The 27459-nt window shown below is 41.6% G+C and overlaps 1 protein-coding gene across 1 annotated transcript in view; it reads right to left on the bottom strand.

Moving 5' to 3' along the window:
* LOC137439600 (teneurin-3) overlaps window positions 1-24043 on the bottom strand; it is a 449998-nt gene extending 425955 nt beyond the window's left edge. Inside the window, exons 1-2 of the mRNA XM_068135512.2 lie at window positions 23584-24043; window positions 7382-7405 (exon numbers count right to left, since the gene is read on the bottom strand). Coding sequence (XP_067991613.2) covers window positions 7382-7405; window positions 23584-23881 — 322 coding nt within the window. The 5' untranslated portion in view covers window positions 23882-24043. The remainder of the gene's footprint in view (window positions 1-7381; window positions 7406-23583) is intronic.
* Window positions 24044-27459: the final 3416 nt, after the last annotated feature.

The raw sequence follows: 27459 nt of genomic DNA, 5'->3' as shown, positions 1-27459 counted from the left end.
CAATTCTCCAACAATAGACGATTCGAGTCACCTGTGTGGTCTTCTGGAAAAGCGACCGTGCACATCGTGGTGATTGGTTTATACAACACCAAACAATTATTCAAAAAAATATTAACACATTTGTGTGGTGTGAAGTCCACGAATGATAAATTCATACACTGGTGTAAATCCCAATTGTTTTCCAGGTGAATTTCAAATGCTTTTCCTGGATCTTTAAAATTTTGGTGATGAAAAAGTTATATTCAAAAGGAGGAATCTGCTTCTTTTTGGGAGTGGACAACTCTACTGAACAGTCTAACTAACCCTGAATTGGGAGGAGGAAGGAGTGGAGGTAGAAATGCTGTATGGATCTCATGATAAACGGATTTAATGTCAGTGAGTTTGCTCCATCGTCAACGATTCGATCAAAGAGACCACCAGTCAGACTCAATAATGAGGCAATTCAAAGGCAAAAAGGTATCACAGGGAAGTCCCATGTGGCATAACTTGATCATGTGTCAATCCCAAGGCAACTCTCAAATGACGACAAAGTGATACTGAGTCGAATCGCCTGGGATTTGCATGGATGACCTACTCAAGTGTGTATCCATCTAAAATTGAAAAGAAAATCTTCGGTGACTTCAAGTTAATCCTCCTTAACTGGGTGAGAGCACATCCTTAATAACCTTCATGGTAACTATCATTCACAACTTGAGCATTGGAATAAGATGAACAATGCCTACATATTATTAGTAAATAATTTACATGTATGTGTTTTTGTAAGTGAAAGGATTGGGGGGGAGTGTGGGGTGGGGGTGCATGGGTGGGAGGGGGGGGGGGGGGGGAGAGAGAAGCACCTTGCTTTGCTCTTTCCATCTGCAAAGTATCGCTGAAATGGAGCAGAAATGCTTTCGATGTTCCATAAGCCCAACACCCATATGATAATAGGCCGTCACCGCCATGGAGGCATAAATCTTGGACTCATCACCATCGACCTGAAAGCTCAACACTGCATTAAGATCCCTACCAATATTTATGTTTAAGAGGTATACTTGGTGATTTTGTATTTTTAACTCAACTGGACTATGTCCAGCTGAGTTTTTGTCGACACCTAGTGTCCGTCGTCCGTCGTTCATCTGTCGTCTGTCTGTCTGTCTGTCGTCTGTAAACAATTCGACGTCTACGCTCTAAAAGTCACAAATATTGATTAAATTTGATGAAACTTGTTCTGCAGCATCTTTAAGACATAAACTAGTTTGGGATTGCATTTGGGCGTTGCACGCCCAAAAATGGGCGTGGCAGGGCGGCCATATTGAAAAATCAATTTTTGTCATATATTTTTAGCACATATAAACTACATAGTTTGTGGTTCTATTATGCATATTCTAACCATATTGATAAAGACCAGTTGAGTTCAGGTTCCCTGGAACCTCTAGTTTATTTTTACAGTATCTAAGTGTCATAATGGAGCTCACACAGGCACGCAAACACACACGCAAACACACACACACACACACACACACACACACACACACACACACACACACACACACACACACACACACACACGACTGTTAGAAAAGACAAACACAGCCACCGAGCTTGGGGGAAGTGCCATCACTTTAAGGGGCACTCTGGGTAGCAGTGACGTCATAGCAATGATACCGCATTTCTCACCACACTCAGCGAAGTATTTAAAATTTAATAATGAGGAATTTCCTCCTCCCCATGGATGCCAACCAATGGGGATTGTCCATACTCTATCATTTTAAATGCTCTACGTCAAGGAAGAAAACCGTACAACAACAACAACAACAACAACAGGCATTTTAAGGCCATTTTCCCTGCTAGAGCGGGGGTTAGCCTTGCGGTCCCCATGACAATCCTCTCCATTTTGCCCTATTTTCTGCATCTCCCCTTGTTAACCCCCTTGCCCGCATTTCTTCTTCGACCGTACATACCGTACATACCATTTAAAAAATCTTTGGCATGACAAGGCCGGGGTTTGAACCACTTACCTCCCAGACTCAAAGCGGACGCTCCAACCATACCACCGAGTCAGATTTTTAAAATTATCATAAGTATTTTCAAGCTTAAGTATTTCAACATCAAGCAAATTATTCAAAGAAATGTGACTCATCAATCTTACTTATGGGTTAAGGACTCAAACATGGTGAAAAGCAAATGCTATATTCTCCAAATAAACTGCAATTCCGAAATGAAATGAAGAAAATAATGTGTAGCACAAAAAGACAATGAACACTTGCCTATCTGACAAGAACACTACTTTCCTTCTCCTGTTCCTCCCCCGTCTACCTCAGCCTGATCGGATGACCTTTGTATTTCGACACAGCTACGGTTGCAGATCTGCTTTTCAGAGAAGTTCTGTGATGGAAGGGTTAAAATCTCAATAATGGACGACCACCCCCTCTCCACCCCCCACTTAGGATCCTGATGGTCATTTTTGTGTATATATATATATATATATATATACATACATACATACATACATACATACATATATATATATACATATATATACACAGTCACGTGAAAAGGTAAGTACACCCCATGTAAAGTTTTGACTTTTTCAACATATTTCAACATTCAGCTATTTGATCTTCATTTCAACAATATTGATAGATAAAGGTGATATAATATAACAAATATGAAACATTTACATTTTGTAGTCCATTGTATAATTTATATAAACATAAATGCAAATTTCGCATGTGGAAAAAGTAAGTACACCCCTACATTTATCACTACTTCAAATACCTAAAATTAGAATCAGGTACACCAGCTCAGGTGCAAATGATTAGAACATCGTTAGAGATGATCTTGGAGGAACCTGTCTTATTTAAACCTCAGACATTTAGTTTGGTTTGCTCTTTGTTGTTGAAGTGTGCGGTGTCACCATGCAGAGATCAAAAGAGCTCCCTGAGGCCTTCAGAAAGAAGGTTATAGATGCCTACGAGTCTGGGAAGGGATTTAAAAAGATCTCCAAACAATTTGAAATCAATCATTCGACTGTCCGGAAGATCATCGACAAGTGGAGAAGATTCGAAACAACGGCCAACTTGTTCAGGCCAGGCCGCCCCAGCAATTTCAGCCTGAGAGCAGACCGCAAGATGCTGAAAGAAGTCTCTAAGAACCCCAGAATGTCATCACGGGACCTACAGTTAGCTCTTGCCACTATTGGTGTCAAAGTGCACGAGTCTACCATTAGAAAGAGGATGCACAAATTTGATCTACATGGGAGGTGTGCCAGGAGGAAACCTTTTCTGTCCAGAAAGAACATCAGGGCAAGACTAAAGTTTGCCAATGAACACCGAGGCAAAGACCAGCACTTCTGGAACAATGTGCTCTGGACAGATGAGTCAAAGGTAGAGCTATTAGGCCACAGTACCAGAAGACATGTTTGGCGAAAACCAAAGACAGCATTTGACCACAACAACCTGATACCAACTGTAAAGCATGGTGGTGGAAATATTATGGTTTGGGGCAGCTTTGCTGCATCAGGGCCTGGACAGCTCACCATCATAGAATCCACTATGAATTCTTCATTGTACCAGAGGGTGCTTGAGGATAATGTGATGCCATCCGTCGGAAAGTTGAAGCTCAACCTTCAACATGACAATGATGACCTTGCATGACATAGACCTTGCAACATGACAATGACCCTAAACATACCAGTAAATCCACCAAGGAATGGCTGAAAAGAAAGAAATGGAGGGTTCTGGAATGGCCAAATCAAAGCCCGGATCTAAATCCCATCGAGATGTTGTGGGGGGATTTGAAACGAGCTGTGCATGCAAGAAACCCCTCAAACATCGCACAGCTGAAATAATTCTGCATGGAGGAGTGGGCAAAAATTTCTCCCAGTCGATGTCAGAGACTGGTAGACAGTTATAAGAAACGCCTACTTGAGGTTGTTTCTGCCAAAGGGGGCAATACCACCTATAAGAGCCAAGGGTGTACTTACTTTTTCCACATGCGAAATTTGCATTTATGTTTATTTAAATTATACAATGGACTACAATATGTAAATGTTTCATGATATTTGTTATATTGTATCACCTTTATCTATCAATATTGTTGAAATGAAGATCAAATAGCTGTATGTTGAAATATGTTGAAAAAGTCAAAACTTTACATGGGGTGTACTTACTTTTTCACGTGACTGAAGCCTCACCCAGGATGGATGAGGTTCTAGAGGTCAGCATTCTACAAGATATTTTGGAGCAGGGGTGGAGAAGGGAAGAGATGCATTAAGGTGGTTGTGGAGGGATGAGGATAGGATAAGGATGTGTGTGAGGGTGGAGCAACGTGGTTGGCATATGGAGCGAGATCTGAAGAATTCCTTCAGCTTATTGATGTCTCATTCAATGAACATTAGGATCATCAGCTAGGCAGTGCCGATCATCGGCATTTCGATCCTTCTCTCCAAAATCCCAGAACCTCTCCAAAATTTACAACAACAATAACGTGAATGGGCAGTGTTAAAGCCAGCATTGTAAACCTTCAGTCTCCAACAAATTTCTTTCTTGAGGAACACTTTATTATCTCAAATAAAAAGGTTTGAAAAATGAGAACATTAGGACAAAGATAAACAAATGTACTTCAGTGCTTCAAAATAATTGGTCATATAAATTTACTTCAAAGTAATTGGTCATATAAAACATTCCACAGCAATATGGATGCCCTTTGATCCTAAGATCAAAGCATGGTCACACAATAAAAACAGATAATAATTGGCCCTAAGGTTAAATGCATTGCCTTACAGGCTATTCTAAGTATTTATACCTTAAGGCATCATCAACAAGACAAAAATAAGGTATAAAACACATGGCATAAAGTTAGTCCCAACACAATCAGTGAAAGAGGGGGGTTGACAGGATGGCCTAGAGGTACGCAAACTCGCCCCAAAGCTGTCTTCCCTGGGTTAGAATCCTGACCCAACCATAAACTGTCACCCTGGTGCTTCACAGGCCGGGTGTTTCATCAATGTGTGTGCCATCTCACGGATGGATGTTAAACGGACGTTCCGTCTTCTCGTATTCGTTGGTGGACATTAAAGATCCCACGGTGTCCATCGCTAAGAGTATGTGAGCTATCGCTGGCACCATGGCCAAATTCCTTCCCGAACCAGCAGAGGACATTGCATCAGCAGCACAGCCACACCTTCAATTAATGTTGCTACCCTACAGCCTTGTGCTGCATATGAATGAAGAAGAAGCAAAATAATAAAAGTGAGATGGAGAGAACATTTAGTGATGAACAATAGTCAACAGAGGTCCAAGCAAGGATGCTACCATCAAACATAATTGGAATTATAGACGAGATATTTGCAGGACTGGGTGGACAGTTGGTAACTAACAATAAAGTATATGCATAATGGCATAAAAGAGCAAAGATGTGTTGATGACAATTGAGGACCAAATAAGGTACCTTCAGAAAGTATTCACACCCCTTGACTTTTTTCACATTTTGTTGTGTTAGAGCCTGACTTTAATATGGATTAAATTGAGATTTTTTTTGTCACTGATCTACACGTAATACCCCATAATGTGAAAGCGCCTTTTTTTTTTTCCAAATTTTTACAAAATAATTGAAAATGAAATGTAGAAATATGTAATTTACATATGTAAGTATTCAACCCCCTGGGGCAATACCTCGTAGAAGTGCATTTGGCAGCAATTAGAGTTTCGATTGTTCTTGGGTATGTCTGTATCAGCTTTGCACATCTGGATTTGGGGAGTTTCTCCCATTCTTCCTTGCAGGTTTGCTCAAGCTCTTCCATGTTGGATGGGGGGAGTCGGTGAACGGCAATCTTCAAGTCTTTCCACAGATTCTCAATGGGAATCATGTCTGGGCTTTGGCTGGGCCACTCAAGGATTTTCACGTTCTTGTTCTAAAGCCATTCCAGTGTTGCTTTTGCTGTATGCTGAGGGTCATTGTCCTGTTGGAATGTAAATCTTTGCCACAGTCTAAGGTCTTCTGCACTCTGAAGCAGGTTCCTGGATTTGCCTGTACAGTTGGACCCTGGCATTCATGGGATATACGTTCCTGGAAAATGCCACGAATGTTGAATCTGCTAATTTGGGAGCATTGTTGGTAGCATTGTTGGTAGCATTGTTGAAAAAAGGGAGGATGGGTTCCCGGCAGTTTGTGATTGAATGAATGAATGATCGTTTTTAGGCCATTTTTCCCCGCTAGAGCGGGGGTTAGCCTTGCGGGCCCCATGACAATCATGGTTCCCTGTTTGAGGCAATGTTTTTATGGCCGGATGCCCTTCCTGACGCCAACCCTTGGTCGCCTCTTACGATGCGCAGGGATACGGTGTACCTATTCTAAACCGGGGTACACACTGGAATCACATTTGTGATTCATAAAGGAAAAATAAAAAATCCGATGAAAAAACGCGAATACGCCTGCAAACACCGTGAATATGCCGAGCACAGGGCTGAGATGTTCAAGCAAACAGCGAATACGCCCGCAAACATCGTGAATATGCAGAGCACAGGGAGGAGAATGTTTAAGCAAACCGCGAATACGCCCGCAAAAAAGCTGCGAATGTCAAATGGTGGGGGATGGGTTACACACACGTCAACCACCTTACGAGGCGATTTTACCCCGCAGAGCAGGGGTTGGCATTTTTCAGGCACCGTGGTCCCCTTTTTTGAAGGAATGTTTTATGGCCACAAGCACTTCCTGCCATCCAACCCTGTCAGTCGCCTCTTGCGACACACAGGGAATTACCAGTGAACTGGTACTCAATTTGCCGACCTCAGAAGGATGACAGGCTGAGTCAACCCCCCTGGCGTTAATTCGGCGATCGACCGGGATTTGAACCCAGGATCCTAGGATCCCAAGCCGGCACCCTAAACGCTAAGCCAACAACAGGCTATGGTTACACGCACGTACAGCTGTTTTATGTATGACGCGTGGAAGATGCTTTTAGAATTATTATGTGCACATGGTTGGAAGAGGTTTTATGCGTAACGCGTGGAAGATGCTTTTAGAAGTGATGTGAGCGGTTGGTGGGAAATGTTAAAATTTTACGAACACGAATCACATGATTACAGTTTTCATTAAATGCTTACAAATAAAATTCCAAAAGGTTAGCTCACTCTTTTTCTGCAAGTGTCATGCTACTATATTGAAAATGAACCGTTTGTGCTTCAATCTTGTGTTAGCCACAAAGCAAGTCTTGATCCCAGAAATAATTGCCATTTTAACTGCTTGGAGTTTAAGTTTAAAGAACGATACAGTATTCTGTTTTATCTTACAAAGACAGATGTTGAGTTTAAATTGCAAAATTTTAAACGTACTGGCATCACAGTCCTTGTGTTGGAATTTCACTATTTCCCATTCAAAATAAAAGTTCATTTTTACTTACGTTCCATGAACCAGCCTCGCTGATCTGCAAAAGATTTACACCATATTACAGGGGAGAGAGTTACACATTAATCGTGTGCAGACTAAAGGAATCATGAGACTTAAAACTGAACAATAGATATATAATTAAATAATCACTTGTGGTTCCTGATCAAAAATTAATTATAAAATAATTATGAAACCATCCAATCAACCCGACTCCCCATGTGAATATCCCATCTATAATATTCCCCCCCCCCCCCCCTCCCAGAAAATGCTAAGACTATTAAGCTGAGATCCCTACCCATCAGTGAAAAGGGATAATCAACCAAGTACAAAGTAAATCCGTGGGTGCATGGGCAGGAATTCTTTTTTGCGCCCACGAAAAACTGCAAATACTCAGGACACAGGGCCGCAAAATGTAGAAGCAGGTCACAATTTATCAATTGTGAATATGCGGAACCCGCGAATGTTGGGGCCACAAATGTCAGGATCCAACTGTATTTGGCTCCATTCATTGTTCCCTCTGTCCTTACAAGTCTCCCAGGCCCTGCTGCTGAAAAGCATCCCCATAGCATAATGCTGCCATCACCATGCTTCATGGTAGGGGAGGTGGTAGATGGGTGATGAGTTGTATTTGGTTTCCGCCAGACGTAGTGCTTTGCATTCAGGCCAAAGAATGCAATTTTCCTCTCATCAGACCACAGAGTCTTTCGCCTCATGTTCTCAGAGTCTTTCACGTGCCTTTTTGCAAACTCCAGGTGTGCTGTCATGTGCCTTTTTCTCAGGAGTGGCTTCTGTTTGGCCAATCTCCGATAATGCCTAGATTTGTGAAGTTCAGCAGAGACTGTTGTCCTTCTGGCAGCTTCTCCCATCTCAGCCAAGGAACTCTGTAGTTCTGTCAGAGGGGTCGTTGTGTTCTTGGTCACTTCTCTGACCGAGGTCCTTCTTGCTCAGTTTGGTCAGACAGCCAGCTCTAGAACGAGTCTGTGTAGTTCCATATTCTTTCCATCTCCTAATGATTTATACCCTTCCCCAGATTCCCTAGATCTATTCCTCCTCACAATTATATCTCTGAGTTATATGGACAGTTCATTGGACCTCATGGTAGAGTTTCTGCTCTGACATGCACTGTCAACTGTGGGACCTCATATAGAAAGGTGTGTTTCTTTCTCAATCATGTCCAATGAATTGAGTTGGCCACAGGTGGACGCCAATCACGTTGTAGAGACATCTCCAGGATGATCAAAGGAAATTGGATGCACATAAGCTCAACTTGGAGTGTCATAGCAAAGGGGTTGAATACTTATTGACTCAAGACATTCAGCTTTTCATTTTTAATTCGTTTGTAAAAACTTCTACAAAAAAAATTTCCACCTTGACATTATGGGGTATTGTAGATTTTGTAGATCAGTGACAAACAATCTCAATTTAATTCATGTGAATACTTTCTGAAGGCACTGTATATATATATATATATATATATACATATGTCACAACACTTCATGTTTTGATTGGATAGCTCTCACATATGGAAACATTTCTACTTCATGTGATGTTACTAATCCAAATCTTGCCGCTTGAAGCAAATTTGTAATGTGACAAGGTTATCAGTACAAAAGGGTAAACCGACAATAAACATAATATGACATTTTAAACATCCTTAAGTATGTGTGATCGGGAGGTGATGAATGTGACTGAAAGGATGGAAAGGTCTGCGTTAACGCTCCATGAATGTGCAGGTGCAGAAGGTAGACTAACTGAGTTATTTTTGTTTTTGTCCAATGGGTCATTTTCCTTCTGCATGCAGGCTAACCTCAAAAAATTAACTATCTGTGAACACCTGTTACAATGCAAAGCGTAAAGCGTTTTTGTTGTTGTTGTTGTTGTTGATGTACATTAGTACTGGAAACATGGCTTTAGTACTGGCAAATGTTTTTCTATTCCACATAAGGAATGACAAAATTGATAAAATGCATTTGAACACAAAAGAACAGTTTGTGTTATCCATAAGGTGAAGAGATCTCCATTAAGATGACAGTTAATAGAATTCGTCCAAGCATGAAGAATCGAGCCGAGCTTAAAGCTGTCATATCAGCGTCAACAATACCTAAAAGTTTGACTTGTTCAAAAATTTGCGTTTATATAACATATCATGTCACAGCTTGGTATGGAGATGCCATCATTTGTTGGCTGCATGACTCTAATGCACAAAATACTCGACTTGGGATGATGGGTACTCAAAACAAAACAGAGGCAAATGAGAAAGAGCAATCAGAGATTGCAGACCCTCGCCAGGAGCTGCTTTGTGTGGTGTTTATGTGGTGTTTGCGTGCCTGGTGTGTTTGTTTGTGTGTTGTGTAGACGATAAATTGATGACGTCGTTTATATTCATGCAGCGGACAAACAGACATTTTCTGTTTTGTTGTATAGTTCATGTTCCAATCGTATATATTTTATAGACATACTCACGTTCCAATTGTATGTACTTTATAGATACACGCACGCTGTAACAGTATGTACTATATAGACGATGGCACAGAGGGCACACATATTGAAGTACGTACTTTATAGAAAAAAAAACACGTTTCTCACAACATGTACTTTATAGACATACTCACATTCATAATAGCACATTCTTTGTACTTTGTAGACGTACTCACATTCTATTCGTACGTACTTTGTTGACGTACTCGCATTTTAATTGCACATAGTTATTTTCTTAATCGTATATATTTGGAGTCTTTGACATATACATGACTGATTTATTCTTCAGGCGTACTCCAAGGGTACGTAGTCTAGATAAGACTGGAGGAGAGGCTTTCAAACAGGGAGGCCAACAATCTGTTGCGATATGAGGGTAACAAGCCTCATGCTTCAATCTTTTTTTGTATACATAGTCGAGGCTCATGGAAGAGCGAGTATTAGTATAGTACTACTGAATGGATCAGGACGCAACAGGACAAAAGGAACAGAAAGCAAAACCTTGACCTCCTTGAAAGCAAAAGACTTCAGTGACTCAACATGCAAAACATACTCAAATTTCAGGTCAATCGGATGAAAATGGATGATTTTATGCAACCTTGACCTTTTGACTTTTGCTCTAAAAAAAAAAAAATCAGCTTCTAACTTTTGATTAGTGAGCCAATTCCGTGACCCCAATATGCAAATTCTTAACATTTTAGGTCAATCAGATGGAAATTTACGATTTCATGTAATGCTGACTTTTGACCTTTTGACAAAGTTATTCATTTTCTTTGAGCTCCATATTCTCATAAAGCGTTTTTGAAAATTTGATGACAAAAGCTCAAATGGTAAAAAAAAAAAGTTACGGCCCGGACAGAGACAGACAGACAAGACAGACAGACAGACACACGCAGGAGTGATTGCACAACCCTGTCTCCCACTGTGCGGAGGACGGGCTAATAACAGACAGAATAACAGACCAGATCAACCATTGCTCTTATGAATCTTCGATTTAGCAAGCAATAAATAAACAAACAGACCCAAATGCAATACCCTCTAGTAGGGGTAACGATGCTAGGGCGAGGGCGCTGGAAATAAGTCTTTGAGTAATAAGGGCAAAAGTTCGTACAAACCAATCACAAACTCGCATCGAAGTCTGTTGAAAACACCCTATAATGTTACAGGAATATAATATAACAGAAATATATATTTCCCAAAAAATTTTCATGCCTTTTTTTGGAGCATGGAATTCTACCAACAAGATTTTTCCGTAACAAGGGAAAATGACAATCAAATCACCAAACTTTTGTTCTGTTATTACAAGCAGGGTTTATATCCAATTGATGGGTTTATGGTGTGTTCAGGAGCTTCTGTCGAAAATAAAACGAAGAGCCAGACACAGTGGTGAGGGAGGAATGTGTGTTACATCGCAGCATGTGCCTGGGCATCTTATTTTCCTGCTTTATTCAGCCTGAGGAAGCGGTCGTGTTCGTGCTGAGAAATGTACATGCTGGTCCTAGGCCAGAGAGCCTTTGGAATGTACGGAGGAAAATAAGCGCTTATGTCATCGGACCTTGCCAATTCCAAGCAGTAATCTGGGTCATCATTTAACTGCTTTGGCTGGCATCTTGCACGTGGATTATTCCTATTAAAGATTCTTACTAGCTCATTAAATATCATGTGAATGGTCAGAAGGCACTCGTTTACTAGTTAATGAATCATAATATTATCAAGATTCCAAAATGTGAGTGATTTTCCAAAACGTACCCCAAGATTGGGAATACTTTTCCTGCTCACATTCACTTATCATACTCGGTCTCACTCTCTCTTTTGAAAAACTTCACAAAAACGGGTTTTTCTACACAGTCCACCTTCTTCCTTTATTATTTGAACTCTCTCTCTTCTTTTCTGTTTCATTTTTTTTCACCTCAAAATGTTATTTTTACAGAGCAGCCCATAGGGCAAAGCTGTCAAGAACAGTGTTTGTCCATCCATATGTATGTATGTATGTATGTATGTATGTATGTATGTATGTATTGTTACGGATTCGTCACTTCCGTTGTTGTGGTTTTCATCCACTGTAAACATTTTTGGTTCCATATACTATTATTGTTATCGTTTAAGTGAAATAGAGATTACTATTTTCAAAAGGTAAAAAAAGTTAATGTTTTAAATGAAACCGGAACCAGACGAAGACGAAGAGGAAGAGGAGAAAAAGAAGGCGGAGCGAGTGAGTTCGACACGAAAGCCGAGCTGCTTTGAGGTTAGGAGCAAACGTTAGCGAACGAGGGTCAGGAGTGAACTTTGGGGTTTCCCGGGAAAGGGATTCCTGCAACAGAGTTGTCAATGCTGTGACAGATAAACCTGCATGACAGGTTTTGCGGTCGATTCCAAAGAGAATCGTTGGAGTGCCATGACGTCTCGAGAACGGGCCTTTGGCCATTTTGACTCGCGCCCGATTTTCGCATCGCTCCAGGTTTTTCACCTCGCTTTAACCATTTTCACCGCATCCAGACGTTAATCTGGTGTGTGTGTGAAACGTGGATTTTGAATGGGAAATTGCGGTTCGCCGAGTGGGAGCCATTGAACGTCCGTACCAGAAGGTGTGATTTCCCCGTCGCTTCAGGAGGGTGCCTTCGCCCATCTTTGGCAGTGTGACTGTCAACCGAGCGGGATTCTGGTTTCGATACGACATCGTTCTGACGATCACTGGAGCGGATCGACTTTGGCTTGATGCCGGGATAGAGATATTGGGAATGTTCTTGTTTCACTCACTTGGAGCACAGTGAGTTACCTTGTACGAACTGATGGTACCATCATAGGAAAATGATATATTGGTTGTACAATTGATTACTATTGTTATTGTACTGTTATTCTTGTGTGACCTTAATACAATACTTGTTTGTTGGTAACAATTGGTGTGGTTTCACCATTGATCTTTGACATACAGAATAACACATTTTTCTGCCATGACTCCTCTCGGGGCTCGGAGGTACACCGTGACTGGGGTTAGGGGAGGAGCACGTAACAGTATGTATGTCCCCTCAAACGTATACCAATCAGAGCTGATGATTTGGTCATATGACAGGGTGATGTGATTACGTCTGATGTCATTACAGCGGCTGACTCCGCACACCGCCATTTTGATTCCAATTTCGTTCAGGCCGAACATACACTACATGGCCAAAGGTATGTGGACCCCCAAACATCACACACGTATTAGCTCATAAAACATCTCATTCCAAAATCATGGACATTAATATGGAGTTGCTCCCCCCTTTGCTGCTATAACAGCCTCCACTTTTCTGGGAAGGCTTTCCACTAGATTTTGGAACATTGCTGCGGGGATTTGCTTCCATTCAGCCACAATAGCATTAGTGAGGTCGGGCACTGATGTTGGGCAATTAGGCCTGGCTCGTAGTCGGCATTCCAATTCATCTCAAAGGTGTTTGATGGGGTTGAGGTCAGGGCTCTGTGCAGGCCAGTCAAGTTCTTCCACACTGATCTCGACAAACAATTTCTGTATGGACTTCGCTTTGTGCATGGGGACATTGTCATACTGAAACAGGAAAGGGCCTTCCCCAAACTGTTGCCACAAAGTTGGAAGCACACAATCGTCTTGACTCTAGAATGTCATTGTATGCTGTAGCGTTAAGATTTCCCTTCACTGGAACTAAGGGGCCGAGCCTGAACCATGAAAAATAGCCCCAGACCATTATGCCCCCTACACCAAACTTTACAGTTGGCACTATGTATTCGGGCAGGTAGCGTTCTCTTGGCATCTGCCAAACCCAGATTCGTCTGTCGGACTGTCAGATGGTGAAGCGTGATTCATCACTCCAGAGAACGCGTTTCCACTGCTCCAGAGTCCAATGGCATCGATCTTTACACCACTCCAGCCGACGCTTGGCATTGCTCATGGTGATCTTCGGCTTGTGTGCGGCTGCTCAGCCATGGAAACCCATTTCATGAAGCTCCCAACGAACAGTTGTTGTGCTGACATTGCTTCCAGAGGCAGTTTGGAACTCGGTAGTGAGTGTTGCAACTGAAGACAGACGATTTTTACACACTATGTGCTTCAGCACTCGGCGGTCCCATTCTGTGAGCTTGTGTGGCCTACCACTTTCCGGGCTGAGCTGCTGTTACTCCTAGACGTTTCCACTTCTCAATAACAGCACTTGCAGTTGACCGGTGCATCTCTAGCAGGGCATAAATTTGACGAAATGACTTGTTGGAAAGGTGGCATCCTATGACAGTGCCACGTTGAAAGTCACTGCGCTCTTCAGTACGGCCTATTCAACTGCCAATGTTTGTATATGGAGATTGCACGGCTCTGTGCTTCATTATATATACCTGTCAGCAATGGGTGTGGCTGAAACAGCCAAATCCACTGATTATATTTACAAATAACCACGGGTTGTAATTTTGTGGTACAGTCACGAGAAAAAGTTAGTACACCGCATGTAAAGTTTTGACTTTTTCAACATATTTAAACATACAGCTATTTGATCTTCATTTCAAAAATATTGATAGATAAAGGTGATATAGTATAACAAATATCATGAAACATTTACATTTTGTAGTCAATTGTATAATTTAAAGAAACATAAATGCAAATTTCGTATGTGGTAAAAGTAAGTACACCCCTACATTTATCACTACTTCAAATACCTAAAATTAGAATCAGGTGCACCAGCTCAGGTGCAAATGATTAGAACATCATTAGAGAGGATCTTGGAGGACCTGTCTCAGGACCTGTCTTATTTAAACCTCAGACATTTAGCTTGGTTTGCTCTTTGTTGTTGAAGTGTGCGGCTTCACCATGCCTAGATCAAAAGAGCTTTCTGAGGCCTTCAGAAAGAAGGTTATAGATGCCTACGAGTCTGGGAAGGGATTTAAAAAGATCTCCAAACAATTTGAAATCAATCATTCGACTGTCCGGAAGATCATCTACAAGTGGAGAAGATTCCAAACAACTGCCAACTTGTTCAGGCCAGGCCGCCCCAGCAAGTTCAGCCCGAGAGCAGACCGCAAGATGCTGAAAGAAGTCTCTAAGAACCCCAGAATGTCATCACGGGACCTACAGGTAGCTCTTGCCACTGTTGATGTCAAAGTGCACGAGTCTACCATTAGAAAGAGGATGCACAAATTTGATCTACATGGGAGGTGTGCCAGGAGGAAACCTTTGCATCTCCAGAAAGAACATCAGGGCAAGACTAAAGTTTGCCAATGAACACCTCGGCAAAGACCAGCACTTCTGGAGCAATGTGCTCTGGGCAGATGAGTCAAACATAGAGCTATTTGGCCACAGTACCAGAAGACATGTTTGGCGAAAACCAAACCACATTTGGCATTTGACCACAACAACCTGATACCAACTGTAAAGCATGGTGGTGGAAATATTATGGTTTGGGGCAGCTTTGCTGTATCAGGGCCTGGGCAGCTCACCATCATATAATCCACTATGAATTCTACATTGTACCAGAGGGTGCTTGAGGATAATGTCAGGCCATCTTTCGGAAAGTTGAACCTCAACCGAAGGTGGACCTTGCAACGTGACAATGACCTTAAACATACCAGTAAATCCACCAAGGAATGGCTGAAAAGAAAGAAATGGCGGGTTCTGGAATGGCCAAGTCAAAGCCCGGATCTAAATCCCATCGAGATGTTGTGGGGGGATTTGAAACGAGCTGTGCATGCAAGAAACCCCTCAAACATCCCACAGCTGAAAGAATTCTGCATGGAGGAGTGGGCAAAAATTTCTCCCAGTCGATGTCAGAGACTGGTAGACAGTTATAAGAAACGCCTGCTTGAGGTTGTTTCTGCCAAAGGGGGCAATACCACCTATTAGAGCCAAGGGTGTACTTACTTTTTCCACATGCGAAATTTGCATTTATGTTTATTTAAATTATACAATGGACTACAAAATGTAAATGTTTCATGATATTTGTTATATTATATCACCTTTATCTATCAATATTGTTGAAATGAAGATCAAATAGCTGCATGTTGAAATATGTTGAAAAAGTCAAAACACTACATGGGGTGTACTTACTTTTTCACGTGACTGTATATATTCATTTAATAATACTTTTGATCCACCTACCATCCTACCAACTTAACTCATTGTTGTTTTTTTTCTTTTTTTTGTCGCAGGCCTGTCCCAGAGCGATATATGTGGCCCGTCCTGCACGGACAGGCCCGCGGTACGAAGACAGATCTTATTGTTGCGTGTATTCTTAAGTCGATATTTTTTTATTGAGTTTTCATTGGTGTGTGTTTGTGTGTTTCATTTCAAGCAAGATGTGTTTCAATCAGTCCATCTGTGTAAGGAATTGAATAGTTTCATCTGATTTTAACTGAAAATTTACAGGAATTCCAAATCTTTAATAAAAAGATGAACATTGCTTGAGCTTTGCTTGAACAGAAAACAGCAATGTAAGTACAATATAAACTCTATTTTTTACTATTTCATAATTACACTTCCACAATGAAGTTTGCTACTTTTAAATTGTACGATTGGCTCTTTATGCACCAACTGCCCAAATATTTTTTTTATTTGGCTCTTCTGCACAAATAGGTTGCTGACCCCGGCATTTTAAAGACCCTTTTGATCCCTTAGACCTCAATACGCTTTAGACCCTTTTGAGACATTTTGACCTTCTTCGACGCATTACACACTTCTCAGACCTTTAGAACATGTAAGACCCTTTGCACGCTTTAATAACCCCTTGGACACTTTAGACCCATTTGCTATTTTGCCCTTAGACCCCTTTGACCCATTACACACTTTAAACCCCTTAGACTCTTTAGAGTTCACATCCCTTTAGACACCTGAGACACTTTAGACCCCTTAGACCCATTAAACCTTTAAAAAGGATCAAAGGGTCTCAAGGATATATAAGGTTTGCAGACCTTTTAGACCCTTTTTGACCTTTTAAGACCCTTAAGACACGAGATCTCTTTCGACCGTTAGAAAATTGACAAAAAATCCCCCCAAAAATCGTATTTGACAATCTTTTTCATGCACCATTTGCTTATCGCATCACAAGTTGCAATGAGGAATCAAAACTGATCTATGGGTCATCGAAAGGGAAATCAGAAATGAAATGCTGTGAGAAATACAGATAGTCTAGTGGCAGACCACAAAAGCGTGTTTTGAGGTACATACAATGTTTATTGTTGTTTCTAGTAGAACTGACCCTACTGATCATAAGTCAGCCGGATGCCAAGCAAGCACCCTTGGGGAATTTTTTTTATTGAAGAATTCAAAATGACCGCCACTGAAATACATTTCTTCCAATAACTCAGCCTATGTTAGACATAAAGACTTGATTTTGATGGTAAAACCCATGTTTTAAAGGTCTATGAACCCATAAAATACATCACCATGGTCGCTTTCACTGTGTCAATTTTCATCACGATAACAATCATCACAAATTACATCACTATGTCATTTTCAACACTTTCAAAATGTTTTCATACAAAAATGCGTCCTAATGCTGCCTTTTCAGAAAAAAAAAACTCCGTTTGCAGTGAAAATAGAGATACATTTCTGGTCAAAATGAAACATTTTATTATATATATATTCCAAGTGTACAGAGATATTTTGTTTTCAAATGAGCAACAACACCATGCGTGGTGTCCAGACTAGAAAAGCATAAGTCTTACGTGATACCGGTATGTCATTTTTCTTTACTAAATTATACACGACCTTAAATAATCTCAATACAAAAACTGCTCAAATATTGCACTACTGCCAGTTCAGAGAAATTGCTGCGTCATATATTACTTCAACTTTATCCAATCTATTCATTCATCATATACAAATTACAGACTTGGCATTTAATATGGAATATTTTTTTTGTGGGGGTGCACTTACTTTTCAAGATGTCTTAGAACCAAAAGTTCATTGGAATTATGTTGAAATTATTCTAGATTTTGTTAATGTGACCTTTAAAAGAAACCAAAACCACATTTGACATTTCGAAGCAAATAAATTGATCCCTGAAAGTGATGTAAACTGATATCGAACTCAATTCATGGACAGTACTGTGTTAAATTTCTGTGCGTATTCCAGAAGTATCTCTTTATTTTGCACATTAGCCAAAATTTTTTTTAACAAAAACAAAAGTTATATTACGACTGGGATTATGGACAGTAAAATTACAGTTCAGTACTTCCTGTAACCCCCACGCGCATTCAGGAGAGCACGTACACATTGAGGCATGCTGTTCACGAGATTTGCCAAGGTTTGGACAGGAATCGCTTGCCATGCAGTGACAATAGCCTGCTGCAATTCACGCACAGAGGCAGGCTGCTGGTCCAAGTGGTCGATTTGACGCGTTAATTCTGCCCACAAGTTCTCTATCGGATTCATATCCGGGGACATGGCAGGCCACTCCATATGCTCTACACCACGGTCAGCAAGAAAGTGTTGGATCATGCGAGCATGATGAGGCCGTGCATTGTCATCTTGGAAGACAAAGTTTCCACGAAAGGCTGCACGAGCAAATGGAAGCAATGTTTCTTCCAGAATGGCCCTGTACTTGAACTGGTTCAGGTTTCCATTCAGAATAACCAGGTCAGTTTTGCCCCCTGCATGAAAAGCAGCCCAAACGGTCACCCCACCACCTCCAGCTTGGACTCTTGGCACTATACAATCTTTGTTGTAGGCTTCATGCACTTGTCTGTGCACTCAGACATGGCCATCTTGACGATAGACCAGAAATCTAGACTTGTCACTGAAGATCACATGATTCCAGTGTCCTGGCTGCCATTGACGGTGCTCTCTGGCCCACTGCAATCGGCGCTGGCGGTGTTGTCTGGTCAGGCGTGGCTTTCTCAGGGGATGCCTGGCACGATAGCCTGCTTGAACCAGTCGTTGGTCGACTAGCCTTCTGGATACAGGCACATTTGTCAGTTGCTGCTACTCAGCCCTAAGCCGATTAGCTGACTTGGTACGGCCATTGCGGACTAACCGGTACAGGCGGCGATCATCCCTCCTTGTGGTTCTGCGGGGACGTCCTGGCCTCGGTATTGGAGTAGGGACACCCCTCTGAGCATTTCGTTTCAGGATCTTTGACACCTGACCTTGAGTGATGCCATACTGCCGAGCAATAGCACGCTGTTTCATGCCGGAATTTCGTAAAGCCACCACTCCATGACAAACAGCATTGTCGAGTTGACGGACCATCTCCAGAGGAAGCGGCAATAACTTTTTGAGACGTGCAGCAGTTGTTTTCCACTAATACAGAACGCAACAACCCTTGTATACCCGACTGTGAAGCCAATCATCAAATGCACTTGATTGTACATTTTGCCACGCCACCTGTGATATAATCCTGTTGTTGACTTCTTGCTGCGACAGACAATCAGTGACATGGTTCTTTTAACAAATAAATCACCAAAGTGTAAAAGAAACTCACCAGATTGATATACTGAGTTAAGAAAGTAAACCCAAGTCAAGAAAAATATATATTCCATATTAAATGCCAAGTCTGTATATTCCACTGTGGAAGAAATATAGAAATAAAATAATTTGCTATGTTAGTAACAAATTCACAATGATATGTATCATTATAATCAGGTCTTTCAATGTCCTAAGCTTCAGTTTCTTCATCATGCTAATTATCATCTTCCACTGAAACATCAGTGATGGTACGTTCATAACTGCACTCCTCATTGCCATGACAAGCAAAGGACATGGAACATGACAGCTGTGCTGCAAAGCAGCTGCAGCGGGATGTTGAACATGGTCGTGAAGACGTGCATCCACACCTTATCATCTTTAACACCTCTACTGCTGCGGGGAAAACATTTGGTGGTATGGCAACCGACACTAACATCTTAGAAACCATATCCAATGACCATCCATAATGAACTGTGTTCAGAGCTGGTGTATCTGCATCAATGCTGCTTTCCAGGTGGCTGTTTGGAGATGTGCTCTGTATACGTGCTCCTCAAATTCAGGATTTTCACTACGATCACCTTGCCAACCCCCCATAGGTATGACACAGTCTCACACCCAGAGAGGACATGGGCAGCTAGCAGATCCCCAATGATGTCAGCATCATTCTCAGCTGTGGCTTTGATATTGATGCTTTATCTCCTCTGGTTGGTAGCAGCAATCACTAGATTACATGAAAGTTGCTGTTTAACAAAGAAATTGAGTAACAAGGCAGATACATCAGTATCATCAGCAATGACTCGAATGCTGGACATGCCTGCAGCTGCTAGGTACACAGCTTGTTGAACAATGATAACATCTGCTTCTTCATGTGTTGTGCAAATATTTGGCCTCTATCTGAACTCTCCATCACATATCTCCACAGGTGTTGGCTCTGGTCCAGTGACAATAATCCGCTTTTTCCATTGTGTGGGGAGCAGAGCTGCTCGATATTTCAGGTATCGACAGATGAGACTTAACATCTGAACCCTGTTGTCTGTGACAATGAGACTGACCTTCTGTGATGGTAACTGAGTATTCAAGGACAGCTGATGTCATCTGCTTGCATCTTTCCAACCTGGCAGAGTGTGTTGTTGCTTTGATGCCGTTTTCCATAGAATCTATCCAATGGTATGTGTCACTCTTCACAAGATGCATGGCCACATAATTCAGTAGATCTCTTATGAAGTCTTCAACACCTCCCTTGGTAGGCCAGTGGATCACCCACAGCACGGCACATCCATCTAATACGATACCACCAAGGGGACCCGATGTTTAATCAGACATCTCAACTTGAAGTTTCTTCTCAAGTGTTGCTTTTGTTTTGATGATTCGCATCTCTCCACTGTTTTGGAACATGGATGGTGGTACTGCAGCCAGTCCATAGGTAAGCACATCTTTCAGATGAGTATCCCTCACCTTCTGCAGACCCAATACCCTTGAGTAAATGAGGGATGTGTCATACAAAACACTCCCATGCACTCACTGATGAACCTCTGAAAGTTTGACGAAGATCCGTTCAGCCATCTCTGAGAAAAATGGTGACACACACAGACAGACACACACACAGACAGACCAACAGCTCTCTTATATAGTAGATTGTGCAACAAGTTCATGAATGGTCAGGTGAAACAAGACAGGTCATCTTCGGGGAATTGTCTGTACCTTGGGAAGAGAACATGGAGGAGGTGCATGAGAGTCAGAGAGGAAAGTACAGTGAGCTGCAGACAGAGTGTTGGGAGAAGGGTTGGCGAGTTTCTTGTCAGCCATTTGAGGTGGGGTGTAGAGGATATATTGGCAATTCCATTTTATACACCGCTCCATTCCTATGCCATCTCCAGGCGCTGCATGACGTTATTGCCGGGCAACGAAGGGGGCCTGAATGTGTACTTGTAAATGACGCGTGCTGAAAGGGCGTACTCAGTTTTCACTCCTGTTGTTTCCTTGTTTTCTTGTTTGTTTGTCCGAGCGATATCTCAGGCATATTTTGAGCTAGGAAGCTGAAATTTCGGCACAATAGTGATTGTGCTTATTAGCCTGGTGTTGGCTTAGCGGTTAGGGTGCCGGCTTGGGATCCTAAGATCCTGGGTTCTGAATCCCGGTCGATCGCTAAATTAACACCAGGGGGGTTGACTCAGCCTGTCATCCTTCCGAGGTCGGCAAATTGAGTACCAGCTTGCTGGGATGAATGATCCCGGTGTGTACCCGGTTTAGAATAGGTACACCGTATCCCTGTGCATCATAAGAGGCGACTAAGGGTTGGCGCCAGGAAGGGCATCCGGCCATAAAAACATTGCCTCAAACAGGGAACCATGATTGTCATGGGGCCCGCAAGGCTAACTCCTGCTCTAGCGGGGAAAATGGCTTTAAAACGATCATTCAGTGAGCAAGTGCTTTGGCAAAAACGATATTTTTTGTTTTTTGATGAATTAATCAATTAATTAATTGATCAATTATTTAATTATTATCGATCAATTAAGAACTTATTTATTTCCTTTCTCTTCTGGGCAATATCTCAGGCACCTTTTGAGCTAGGATGCTGATATTTGGACATGACAATGACCAAGTGATTTGGCTGCAAAGAGTATTTTTGATTTATTGATTAATCAATTAATCGATTATTTATTTAATTATTCGAATAATGACTTAATTAATTTTAAAAATTTAGGTTACAGATTCGGATAAAACGGTGGTGGTTTAGGTATATTATCAGCCAATAAATTAAGAAATTAATTATTTTACGATTATTATGTATTTATTTTAATTACACAATTAATCAATGAATTATTGTACATCTCTCCCTCCCAATTCTGTTTCCATGTGCTGCAAGGTATTTATTTATTTGGCATGGGGGTGGTGTAATTTGAGTGTAGCTCTACTTGTTTACCATATAATTTGTCCTAAGTCATCTTTCATCTGCTTGGAAATCAGCCAAAATCATTGTATTTTAGAAACAAGGTGCAAAAACTGATCCCCTTAAATACAGACCCATCAGCTTGCTTTCAATCATAAGCAAGGTCATGGAATCCATCATTGCAGTTGACATAAAATCATTCCTTTTATCCAACAACCTCATCTCAGATCATAAATTCAGATTCAGATCAGGTCACTCTACCTTGACATGCTACTTCTACTCTCCCAGCAATGAGGAGGCTCTCAATGTCAGACATATCAGTGCTGTCTCTCTGGAATATCTCGAGCTTTTGATAGTCTGGCATCCTGCCTTGCTCTCCAAACGTTAGCCAATTGATTAATTATTTAATTATTTTATGATTTTTATTTATTTATTTTTCATTATTAATCATTTATTTATATATTTCCTTTCTCATCTGGGTAATATCTCAGGCACCTTTTGAGCTTGGAAGCTGATATTTGGACACGACAATGACCAAGTGATTTGGCTGTAAAGGCAATTTTTATTTTTTGATTAATCAATTAATCGATTAATTATTTAATTATTCGATTAATTACTGAATTTTTTAATTTTTTAAAGTTACAGATTCAGATTAAACGGTGGTGGTTTCGGTATTCTATTAGCCAGTTGATAAATGATTTAATTATTTTATGATTATTTATTTATTTTCATTACTAATCATTTATTTATTTTCTTTCTCATCTGGGCAATATCTCAAGCACCTCTTGAGCTAGGAAGCTAATATTTTGACATGACAGTGACCACGTGATGTGGCTATAAAGGATATTTTTGATTTATTGATTAATCAATTAATCAATTAATTATTTATTGATTGATCAATTAATTATTTAATTTTTCAATTAATGACCTATTTAATTAATTTTCAAAAAGTTACAGCTTCGGATGAAGCACTGGTGGCTGCTCTTCTTCTGCTCCAATCGGTTCTTCAAATCATTCATTTCCTTGTTAAAGTGGACATCTTCCTGGCCATTATATATATATATATATATATATATTGTTGCGGATCCGCCGCCGGCCTTCTCCCCTTACCAAGGGGGTGATTAGGGGATATATATACATATACATACATATGTATAAAAGGTGTTATTAACTCCTTGATGTACAGTATTTATTTTGCCATTGTATATTATAGATATATATTATTATTATTGCATCGATGTGTGGTATTTATTGTGTCACGGTGTCATTTTAACATTGACTTAGTGTAAGAACTTCCATTCACTTTCTATTTTATTGGAAATGCTATAATTATGACTGAGTTTTATAAAAGCAAACATGACACCAATAAAATAGAGAAATGCAGAAGTAATGCACAGCAGATTCCCCAAAACAATCGATCAATGTCAATATGTCTTCCTTCACTCCTTCCACTCACCTTGCCTGGGCTCTGTTTCCGCTTCCCAAAGAGCACTGTGGATCCTCCCAGTTGAGCCAAAGCGGGTTCCCGGTCCACCATAAGCTTGCAGTGTTTCACTCGAGCTGTATGACTTTCGAGGGACCGGGTGTCCGTCGACTCCGCTGTTTCCTACTCCAGTAGCTGCCGAAGCCGCAGCAGCTGCAGCAGCAGCAGCAGCCGCAGCAGCTGTGCTACCAGGGCCACCTCCGTAACGCTGCCGTCGCTCTCGCCTCGTTTTGGTGAGAGACCGGTATGGCCGGCGCTCCCTTGTCTCCATTGCAGCCGCTCCTGCCTCTCCTCAAGAGCCTCAGCACATCAGACGTTTGTGGTCGTGATACTGTAACTTGTCTGCGTCTGTGTCTGTGTGTGTGTGTGTGTCTTCCTTCTACAGTACCGAAGCAATTGGTTTCTTCGTGTACAGTCTCTCTCTCTCTATCTCTTTTTTTTCTTCAGTCTTTCACAAGTGAATTCCCACCGAGGTCATGTACACATCACTGGTCAACTTTTGTGTCTGTCATATGGTGCTTTTCTCAGATACTGTTGGTGTCTGTCTGTTTATTTTGCTACTTCTTGTTCTTTGAAGTAATCTTACCTTTTCCTCGATCTTTCTCTCGCCAGTTTCAGTCTATATTACACCTTCTCTGCACAATCTATGACTACCTCTCCACCCTTGTTCCCCTACACAGTCGTCTTCTCCCTCAAGAAAGTCTCTCTAACACGTTACTCCTCTTCTTCACACACTGACACATCCTCATACATTTTATATATTTATTGATACATATATATACCCACGTGTGTGTGTTCGTCTCTCTCTCTCTCTCTCTGAAAATCTATCCTTCTCCCAGACACCTTGTTTTTCTCTGTCCCTCTTCCAGATGTCCTCAAAAACTTGTCCTTTCTCCTGTATAACTAAACTCTTTCCTTCCCAATCTGTCTACCGCACTCTATTTGTCTGCCAATGTCTGCCGTGCTCAGTAGCCAAGTGTGCAGGTATAAGACAGGCAAACTGTTCTGCAAAAGGCATCAATATGTCCAATGTGTGTCGTTATAATCTGCATCCAAACCGAACACAAACACCATGCTTGAATGAGCAGCTTTCCTTGTGTGGAGTTGTTGTTTTTTAAAATCTCTCTCATTACCGTGTCTACCACAGCTCGCCTAGGCCTTCGTAGATGCCAATTCTTGCATATCTTCACAAACTCCTTCCTCTGGATCCCACGTGCTGTTTCTCACTTGCCAGTTATCTGTAAAACAGCGCACAGAAGGAAACACAAATAATCCTCAGAAACAAAACATCAACTTGCAAAATAACCCTGATATTGAGTTAGTACGCTAAAGTCTTACCCTGTCCCGTAACCTAATCCATCGGGTTTAACTCGGAAAGTCGGACATGCAGTGAAGAGGTAACGGGTTCAAAACGACGACGCATTCCAAAGGCATCTAAAAGGCCTTTGTCCCAACTGCAGCTTTTGTCCAAACCCCTTGGCCTGTTAAAGCTGCTATTGGGGTGAAAAGGGGATGCCCTGAACTAATGGGATTCAATTATACAGGGGGTCGTAACATTTGCCCCTAATCTGGCACAAATGGGGGCAGTGAGGTGAAGGGTGAAGAATGGTGGGTGTGAGAAAGACTCCAGAAGGTACACGTGCAGCAGTCAACGACAGCAAGCCAGGAACTTACTTCTAGCTCTATTGCGTTCCCTATTCAGGAAATACATTTGGTTGAATGTTCTTCGTGTTAAGGTGCTTGCCAGATTTAAAGCTACCTGGTGTTTGAACTCGCAATTGGCTTTGTAGCTACCATTCTGGCTTTCCGATGAAGACCTTCGTCTAACTTGACCGAGACCATTGTTAACGTGAACGACTTCTCAAAACATAAATTTGTAGTGTATTTTTATTCCATTTTTTTCTCTCTCTTTCAGCCTGTTGTTGGCTTAACGGTTAGGGTGCCGGCTTGGGATCCTAGGATCCTGGGTTCGAATCCCGGTCGATCGCTGAATCAACACCAGGTGGGTTAACTCAGCCTGACTCATCCTTCCGAGGTCGGCAAATTGAGTACCAGTTAACTGGTAATTCCCTGTGTGTTGCAAGAGGCCCTGTGTGTCGCAAGAGGCCCTGTGTGTCGCAAGAGGCCCTGTGTGTCGCAAGAGGCCCTGTGTGTCGCAAGAGGCGACCAACGAGGTTGGTGGCAGGAAGGGCATCCGGCCATAAAGCATTGCTTCAAAAAAAAAGGGGGGACCATGGTGCCTGAAAAAGGCCAACCCCTGCTCTGCAGGGAAAAATGGCCTCTAAAGGTGGTTCTTTCTTTTATATGGCTTCAGAATAAGATGTACAATGGATAGGGCCATCGGTATATGTTGTACACAAGTCAGGTGGGGAATCGGAGAAAATGGGGAGTTTGAGAGGGAAAGGAATGGAAATATATGGGGAAGGAAGACAGAGGTCAAATGCACCATTTCTTTGGTGGATATAATATGTAGATGGCATTAAACTTTACAAAATGAATATCCCACTATTGATTTGCAATTGGCCACTGGATTTGACACCAATACAAATTTTTATCAAGGGCCCCAGGCATCGAAAAGCTATATACTTGGACATCTAACACACAGTTTAAAATGGGGCACACGTGGCAATAAATGTGAATTGTTGCTCCCAGCTTGCCGGCTCAATGACAGAAGACTCCATTTGCATTTTTCCGCCTTCATCCCTACCCTGGTTAGAATCCCTTGTAGGCACAGACAACTTGCTCGTACTTACAAAGTAACATGCAGGGTGAAAGAATTGTGTAACATGTTCACAGGATTACTTGGGAAAAGCCCCACTTGATTTTGCCCCAATAAGCAATATTCATTTCTTTTTTCATCTTTGCTGCAACATCTTCAAAAGAAATACAACATAAGAAAAAGAGACATTATTTAATGCAGTATAAATATGGTAAATTTAAGGAAACCTGGTTTAAATTGTCGTTTTCCCCACAAGAAATGGCCCGACAGTGCTACTGCTTGGCTGGTGGCGCAAATTCTCCGGCCCAGCACTATGGAAATAATGCAATAAGTGGAGGAGGCAGAGGTGGACTGGGATGAAGGAGGGGAAGGGTGGCATGGGAGCCTGGAAGGAGGGGAAGGGGCAGGTTGGGATGAGGTAGGGAAAGGGTGGGAGGAGGAACCCGGCGTTGTCCGGTAACGCCGGGTCCCTTTCCTAGTACTGTACATTATAAATGTGCATTATATTTTCCTTTATTTTATTCAGATGCAGCATCGTGAATGCTTCATTATCCTTAAAGGGGAACCCAAACGCTCAAACCACCTCAACACTAATCTATCCCTTGATACCCCACAAAATAGATATGATGTGTCTTTTTACCTCCACCACCGAAGGTGAATGGAGGTTATGTTTTCACCCCTGTCTGTTTGTTCGTCTGTGAACAGAACATCTCAAAGTTGTTGACGGATCTGGACGAAATTTGGTAGAGAGTTTGGGTATGTCACAAGGATGAAATGATTAGATTTTGGTGAAGATTCAAACCCGGATCAAAGAAATTTTTAAGTGGTTCTTCACCGTTAAGTGATGGGGCTAAAACCAATATATAGCACGATATCTCAAAGTGGTGGATGGATTCAGCCCAAACTTAGTGGACAGGCTCGAAGTGTGACAAGGACGAATCAATTAGATTTTGGTGAAGATCCGAATCCAGATCCGGATCAGAGAATTTTTTGATTTTTAAGCGATTCTTCACCATTGAGGAACCGCTTTGATAGGATCACCAAAAAAAACACTGATAGGGCCAAAAACGATAAATAACATGATATTTTAAAAAGTTATGGACGGCTTAGGACTAAACTTTGTGGATGAG

Source organism: Myxine glutinosa, chromosome 14, assembly GCF_964187855.1.
Source record: "Myxine glutinosa chromosome 14, kmMyxGlut1.1, whole genome shotgun sequence".
In the NCBI taxonomy this organism is placed as follows: Eukaryota; Metazoa; Chordata; class Myxini; order Myxiniformes; family Myxinidae; genus Myxine; species Myxine glutinosa.
This window is presented reverse-complemented; position numbering and strand designations above follow the sequence as displayed.